This window comes from Rhinopithecus roxellana, chromosome 6, assembly GCF_007565055.1.
Source record: "Rhinopithecus roxellana isolate Shanxi Qingling chromosome 6, ASM756505v1, whole genome shotgun sequence".
NCBI classification, from domain to species: domain Eukaryota; kingdom Metazoa; phylum Chordata; class Mammalia; order Primates; family Cercopithecidae; genus Rhinopithecus; species Rhinopithecus roxellana.
The window spans coordinates 29,583,080-29,590,823 of NC_044554.1; the positions used below are offsets into that span (position 1 = coordinate 29,583,080).

The following is a 7,744-nucleotide window of genomic DNA, read 5'->3' on the forward strand; positions in this document are numbered from 1 at the left end:
AATATGATGTACAGGTTTGTAGTCTAAGAGCAAGAGGCTCTACCATATAGCATAGGTGTGTAGTAGGCTATACCACCTAAGTTTGTGTAAGTACACTCTATGATATTCAGACAGTGATGAAATCTCCTAAAGACAGATTTCTCAGAACATAACCCTGTCATTAAGCAACACATAACTATGCAAAAGTATCTAAGGGAATTCCAAATACGGGCTGGATAAAATGAATTGCATTAGCATTATGCATTACAATAAGAAAGAACCAATATTGAGTACAATCCATGTGCTAAGTATTTCACTGGTGTTCAGAAGTATGATCCTGTTTCATCTTCACAACAGGCCTGAGAAGTTAAATTTCATTATCTACAATTTCTAATCATAGAAGGTAAGTAATTTGCCAAATGAAACAAAGCCAGTAAGTAATTTCTTAAGCACGATTTTGAATTTAGATGTGTTTAAGTTCTCAGCCCACATTCTTTCCACTATATCAAGAAGCTTGTTGAAGATGGGGGAAGGCAGATCCCAATACCTTCTTAAAAACTGTACATATTATGTTCTTGCTTCCCTGGGGCTTTTGTGAAGTTAAACTCCTACTTTTCCATTTGTAAGTATTCAGTTTCCTACACAGTTTTAAAGGCTCTATTTAGGTTCCTCGCCCCATCTTTACAGGAAAGCATGCCATTATTGGCACTGATTAAATATTCATGGCTCTCCACCCTCTGGATTCCATGCCCAGCACCTGTCATAGTGCCACCTTACTGTCTGGACTAAGGAGGGGTTGGTTTTCTTATATTAATTGGTAGTAAGCCCCTCATTTCCATTTTCCAGGTAACATGCTTGTGTGTTTGTTTTCAGGTATGCAGGCTACATAGATTGGTTAACAAGCATCTTTCACTTAAACAAATAGATAAAGAGCAGGTGTCTTCAGTTCCATGTCCTCAAACTTACATGGTGCATTAGCTCTGACTTCATTACTAAACACAGGATTCCTTAAGTCTCTATTCTGTAAACAAACAAAAAATTATCTTTTTATCGCTACAGAAAATCCTGTACATGATAAGGATATTTTAAATTCTCTGATTATTCTCTATACTCATTTTTTAGTTTATGTATTTTCTTTGACATATCCTATTTCAAATTTTCAAGGTTGACACATCATGCCTATGATCTCTAGGGCTTAAAAGTCAATTTCTGTACAGTACAACACACAGTTCACTTATTTTACAAACCAAGGGCAGTCAAACCAAGCCATGAAAAAATAATTTTTAGGTAGAAATTAGGCTACTATTCTTAATCAATATAGATGAAGCCTCACTATTGCCAAAGATCTTAATTACTATGATGATGATGATTCAGTAATCTAGATTTAATTTTCAAAGGAATTTCAAAAGGAAACTCTCCACATCTCATCCCACAACTATCCAAATGTAGACTCAAGCCTAAGTATTAAATCTCATATAAACACTAAAAAGGTGGGTGGCAGCGAAGGGGTTTGAGGCTGTTTATGTGATGTGAGTCTCTGTTGGATCAGTTAATTTTGATCCTTCACCTTCCTAAAGCATCCAAACCTTAGGTGCAGATTTAACTTCTCGCCATCCACGCCATCTAGTGGTTCTATATGTTATGTTTGGTTTTAAGGATGATTCCTAATGACTCGGGGGCGGGGTACGCGAAAAACAAAACGGTTGGTCGCGACAATTTTCCTGTGTCTCTCCACCTCAGTTACCCCTCATGCGAACACCTTTAACTACTTTAACTATTTTAAATATGCGCAGTGATGCACAGAGAGGATGAAGGGGACGCAAACTTTCAGAGCGCACGCCCCTTGACAATGACATTTAGAAAAGGGCTCCACATCCCTCTGTTATTCTAAAGGACGGGAAAAGGAGTTGTGTCAAGACCTCCACCGAGGGGGCTCTCTGATTTTTTGGCAAGTTGGACAGATGGCATATTAATCCCTGCAACGTTTAACAATCTGGTTTGGAAAATAAATAAAAAGAGAAAGAGGAAATGCACTTAAAAATTCCGCGTCGGGGCTTTGCAGGTCTTGCCTTCCAGTCGCCCCCAGAAGACTACCAATTCCTGCGCATTCCGCTCCGCTCACCCTCCTTCCCAGCTTCTCTCGCTCTTTCCCCCCATTTTCCCACGCTCGCCTTGAACCGGGACTCGGGAGGCAGAAGCAAGGAACGGGTCCCCTTTCTCCTCTCCTCCACCAAACCACCGCAGCCCAGCGCGTGAAGCTTCCCTTTGTTCAACCAAGGCTCGCTTTCCTCCCCGGCAGATCCACCTGGATGCTCTCCCTCGGTGACATTTTGCGCCGGGGCTGGTGGGTGGCTGGGGTGGAGCGAGAGGAGCCCGAGGGGGCGGGGGCGGAGAAAGGTCAAGCCGCGGGAAAGGCAGGAGACGCCTTTCCTAACCTGCGTGGCGGGGCGTGCGCGCGGTTATTTATTTATTTTCTCCTTATTTATTGATTGCACTAGCAGAGCAGCGCGGGGAGCCCGGGGAGATGCAGGACCACCCACTGGCGGGGAAGCAGCTAGCAGCCCTCCCGCGCCCCCGCGCTGCCGAGCGCCTTCTGCCTCCGCGCTCGGACGAGAGCCCGTGCCGGCCCCGGCCCCGGCCCCGCTGCGCCGCCGCCGCCCGCCCGGCCGCCCCGCAGCCCCGCCGCCCCGCCGCCCCGCACCGCGCTGGTCAGGTCCCCGCGACAGTGGCCCCGCAGTAAGTTGGCAGGAGCGAGTCCCCTCCGTTCTCGCCTCCCCCGCACCTTTTGAACTTGTTGCTGCTGCTCTGCTCGCCTGCGCCTGGCTTTTGGAAGGTGAAAAGGAGGAGGGAGGAACGGACGGATGGGGGAAGGGGGAGAAGAGCTCGCTTGAGCTTTATTTATGCTCCCTCGGCGCATCGGATTCGGCTGCTCGCGAGCTGCTTTCTCTCCTCTTCCCTTTCCGGGTGCACGGCGAGGAGAAAGTCTCTATGCAACTCAGCCCCGGCGCGCGCTTGGCCAGGTATGTACTGCGGGCGCGGCGCGTTCTGCGCGGAAGCAGATGCTGCTGCCGCCACGGCGGCGGCGGCTGCCAGCTCCTGGGCTCTGTAACTGTCACACTGCACCTGAGCTGAACTTGAAAAGAGAGTGAAGGGGCGACTGGGCGAACGCTTTTGGCAGACACAGAGGGTGTTTGTAGACGTGGGGGAGGAGGATCTGTATTAACGCCCCCCACCGTACCCACTGCACATCACCTCCATCTCTGCAAATACAGCCCGAGGAGTAGAGGCAGCAGCAGCTGGACCCCCAAAGAGAGACGTGGGGCAGCGGCTGTGACCGTATCTCCTGAGCTACAACAGGTCGCCTTGTTGAGACTCCTTTGGCGGGAAGGGCTACTTGGAAAGGAAGGTTTGAAAGAGTGAGAAGGTAGGTGGAAGGATTCCCTAATTCGTCGAAATAATTCTATTGGGTGACTCTCGTTCGTCTTCTCTATCCTACACTCCACATACTGACCCCATATTATCCAGACTGTGCCAGGGGAGAAATCAAAGACACCTGTTTGAAGAAACGGCTGCACCTGTGTGCTTATTTGTGCCAGAGGGTGGCCTGGCCCACCTGCTGGAAGAGGTTTGATTAGGTTCTGTTGGGGGTGATTGTTAGGACGTTGTATTTTGTTGTCATTACTCCAAACACCTGTCTTGGAGGGACACTTGCCCTTCTAAGAACTGTGGCTTTACCAGAAGCCCTATCTTGGAATAAGAGTGACACCTCTGGACCACGTTTCTCACTAGTACTTTGCTTGACTGGAGGAAGTGTGTGAGTTGTGGCTGCTTCGGTTGACCCATTGTAGACGCCTCGTCACTCTTCCTTCCATTTCAAGGAGCCATGGCGGCGGGCGTAGCAGCGTGGCTGCCTTTTGCAAGGGCAGCGGCCATCGGGTGGATGCCTGTGGCCTCGGGGCCTATGCCGGCTCCCCCGAGGCAGGAGAGGAAAAGGACCCAAGATGCTCTCATTGTGCTGAATGTGAGTGGAACCCGCTTCCAGACGTGGCAGGACACCCTCGAACGTTACCCAGACACTCTACTGGGCAGTTCTGAGAGGGACTTTTTCTACCACCCAGAGACTCAGCAGTATTTCTTTGACCGTGACCCAGACATCTTCCGCCACATCCTGAATTTCTACCGCACTGGGAAGCTCCACTATCCTCGCCACGAGTGCATCTCTGCTTACGATGAAGAACTGGCCTTCTTTGGGCTCATCCCGGAAATCATCGGCGACTGCTGTTATGAGGAGTACAAGGATCGCAGGCGGGAGAACGCCGAGCGCCTACAGGACGACGCGGATACCGACACCACTGGAGAGAGCGCCTTGCCCACCATGACTGCAAGGCAGAGGGTCTGGCGGGCCTTCGAGAACCCCCACACCAGCACGATGGCCCTGGTGTTCTACTATGTCACGGGATTTTTCATTGCCGTCTCTGTCATTGCGAATGTGGTGGAAACAGTGCCCTGCGGATCAAGCCCAGGTCACATTAAAGAACTGCCCTGTGGAGAGCGGTATGCGGTGGCCTTCTTCTGCTTGGACACGGCCTGCGTCATGATCTTCACAGTTGAGTATTTGCTTCGCCTGGCTGCAGCGCCTAGTCGTTACCGTTTTGTGCGTAGTGTCATGAGTATCATCGACGTGGTGGCCATCCTACCTTATTACATTGGGCTGGTGATGACAGACAATGAGGACGTGAGCGGAGCCTTTGTCACGCTCCGAGTCTTCCGGGTGTTCAGGATCTTTAAATTTTCCCGCCACTCTCAAGGCCTGCGCATCCTGGGGTACACACTGAAGAGTTGTGCCTCAGAATTGGGCTTCTTGCTTTTCTCGCTCACCATGGCTATCATCATCTTCGCTACAGTTATGTTCTACGCAGAGAAGGGGTCTTCGGCCAGCAAGTTCACCAGCATCCCTGCAGCATTCTGGTATACCATCGTCACCATGACAACACTAGGGTAGGTGCCATAATGAGAAATGGGATGGAGGTTGGGTATGGGTGAGGCGATTGTGGACCCATTAAGGTTACATGATAATTCCGGGGAAATCATTTGGTTTCTTTCCTGAGTTTAGGAAAGCATTATCTAAATGGTTTGGCAAAACTCTTTTGATCTGTGAAATGGGTATAATACACAGGTTGAAGTATTAAGGCATTGCTGGCAAATGTTGAGCATTGATGCCTGAAAGTGATAAAGATACAAAGAAATTTTAGAATTCCTGAATATATGAAATAGTAACAATATTTATATTAATATATAAAAATATGATGACAATGAAAAACAAAATCTATCCACTAATAAAGACACAAATATATACAATGTATATTGAAATTTCCAGAAAGTGGTTCAATGCATTTAAATAAAAAGTTTCCAGGTATACTTGAACTATTATTTTCATATGAATAGATACTTATGGTGTGCATTTTTCCTCTAAGAACCATAATTCTTATTTTACATCGTAAAACATAGATTGTAGATGTAATTATCAAAGTATTTTATAATATATATGCACATATTCATATGTATACACTTTAATTATGGTTGATAGGTTATTCAGTGTTTTAGAATATCAGAACTGAAACTGATCAACTCTACAATATGCAGTGGAATTAAATTTGCAACATATTTCAAACTCTAGGTTCATAGTTTCAAAAAAAGAAGCAAAAGACTGTCATCCACACATTTTTTTTTTTAGAATCTACAGATCCCATCAGGCAATGGGCCCACACCCATTAAATACACATAGAAGATAGAGCAGTATCTGGTAAGATGGATGGTCACCAAGGCTGGCTGTTTTATAAAATCTGGGGTCCTAATTTCCTTTGAGAATTTTTTTGTGCATTCTTTTTGGGGGGTATAATGAAGTTCTGTAACCAAAGGGACAAATTTCTGAATTCATGTTGTTTTTAATAGACTTTTAGGGCTAGAATTAAGTTTTTTTAGGTAGTAAAAAAAAGGAAAGGAGGCAAATGATTAAGAATGTTAGTCAAACCGCAGAAGAGTGGCAACATTTTACGTATTAGAGAATCTAATAAAATAAAATGGTTAGATCCTTTTACTTTTATGAGTTCTTAGATAAGCTAGGGAGTGATGTTAGTGCCTTTTCTTCAGCATTATGCTACTATTCTTGCATAGGTAATCAGTTCAGTGAGGATTTGGTAATGGCTGTAAGAAAAAAAGTTATTCCCAAGGCTACTCTTTAAGCTTTGTGTTTCTGGATAATTTAATTGGCTTCTTTAAATGACATTGTGGTTAAAGTCGACTTAATTTTATTAGACATATTGTGTTGTACAGAATTTCTCATGTTATATGGCCAACTAATGGAATATTTTATATATGAAGAATTTTAGACTAGGTTAAACAAGAAATTGTGGTAAAGAAAAATACAATGATTTATGCTTTTTATTTAGTCTCATTTTTTTTTAAAGACCTACTGGTACATTTAAAAAAATGAATTAGTGAAAATCCATGTTCTACTTCTTGTATTTCCTTTTATTGTTGTTTGTAAATTTGTGACAGTTTATAAGGATGAGGATGATGCAGAATGCCTTCGCAGTGTAGGTGCTTATTCTTTATCAAAGAGGTTTGTTTTTGTTGCCTTGTCATTTTGTAGCAGGATATCCTTATTAAGGACAAATGGGTAGTACAAATCACTATCATGACATCAAATTAGAAGCACAACCGAATAAAAAAGAAGATTTGGTTTTAATAGGAAGGGAAAACTATTAAAATGAAATACACTTTAAACATTTCTTATATATGGCTGTGTTTCTTGAGGTATCACTGAGTCATTTTAATGCTATATAGTGTCTATATGATTGAATATAGGTATAAAAAGAATGTTGATGAGAATTCTAATTTCGTATAGCTAATAGTTCTGTAATAGACTTGAGAAGTTAGCATTGTTTTAAAACTTGTTTCTGGAAATGACTTTCCAATTTTTATTTTATTTTGAAGCTTATTTTTGTTTTCAGGAAAAAAAAATGAGGCAACATTAAACATTAGTGACAATTGTTTTATTATGTAAATAAAATACTTAAAAGCACCTATTTTTGAAAATATTTAAGAAACTGAATTATAATGGCAGAGTAAAATCTGTGCAGGGGATTTAGTTCACATGTTCCATAGATAAGTAAGTGGATTAGAAGCATTGAATACACACACTTTCTTAGAACTTGGAAGCTAAGTGAAAGTTACTTTAAAGACTTAGCTTCACTGAAGTTGAACATTTTAATTTTCAGGAAATTAAGCTAATTAATGATCCTGATGGAATAGAGCAGTCATACTTTTAAGATGTGGAAACGTCGATGTAATCAAAATGAGAACATATATGGACACTTGACAAATCATATGCTTTATAACAGAATTTCATAGGAAAATGTTTTTAATTTCTCATCAAAATACATTTATTATGTATTGTACCCTGAAGAAATAGATTCTTATAAGCACTGCCATTTTGGTGCCATCTTTGTGACTCAACAGAGTTATTTAATAATACAAGATATTCAGTAAAAGCCATTGCCTAACTTTATTTAGGCTGTAGTTCTGTACTTAGAGGATGAAGTGTAAGGTAGGTGTAAACTTTCTGGGAAATAATAGTTGGAGCCAATATCCAACTATGTCTGAATGATTATCAAGAGTTTTCCATTGTATTATCTGAGCTCTTTTTATGTGGCTATTAATTTCAATGGAGCTAAATGTTCATCAATTAATGATAATAAAAGTG

At 42.9% G+C, this 7,744-nt stretch overlaps 2 protein-coding genes across 2 annotated transcripts; both read left to right on the forward strand.

Annotated features, from left to right (window-relative positions):
- The first annotated feature begins 1,636 nt into the window (after window positions 1-1,636).
- LOC115898328 (formin-like protein 18) lies at window positions 1,637-4,991 on the forward strand. Its single transcript, XM_030932992.1, has 3 exons — window positions 1,637-1,718; window positions 2,175-2,301; window positions 2,481-4,991. The coding sequence occupies exons 1-3, from the start codon at window positions 1,637-1,639 to the stop codon at window positions 3,109-3,111; spliced, it is 840 nt and encodes a 279-aa protein (XP_030788852.1). The 3' UTR covers window positions 3,112-4,991.
- LOC104670106 (potassium voltage-gated channel subfamily D member 2) lies at window positions 2,487-4,991 on the forward strand. Its single transcript, XM_010373291.2, has one exon. It carries the CDS (start codon window positions 3,863-3,865, stop codon window positions 4,979-4,981), a length of 1,119 nt encoding a protein of 372 aa, XP_010371593.1. The 5' UTR covers window positions 2,487-3,862; the 3' UTR covers window positions 4,982-4,991.
- Window positions 4,992-7,744: the final 2,753 nt, after the last annotated feature.

What these genes read in the sequence shown, in the direction of transcription:
- LOC104670106 (XM_010373291.2), top strand. Translation starts at nt 3,863, where the DNA reads ATGGCGGCGGGCGTAGCAGCGTGGCTGCCTTTTGCAAGGGCAGCGGCC.
- LOC115898328 (XM_030932992.1), top strand. Translation starts at nt 1,637, where the DNA reads ATGATTCCTAATGACTCGGGGGCGGGGTACGCGAAAAACAAAACGGTT. An exon ending in TCCTGTGTCTCTCCACCTCA is followed by an intron (nt 1,719 to 2,174) that starts GTTACCCCTCAT and finishes CTCGGGAGGCAG; the next exon opens with AAGCAAGGAACGGGTCCCCT. An exon ending in CACCTGGATGCTCTCCCTCG is followed by an intron (nt 2,302 to 2,480) that starts GTGACATTTTGC and finishes TTGCACTAGCAG; the next exon opens with AGCAGCGCGGGGAGCCCGGG.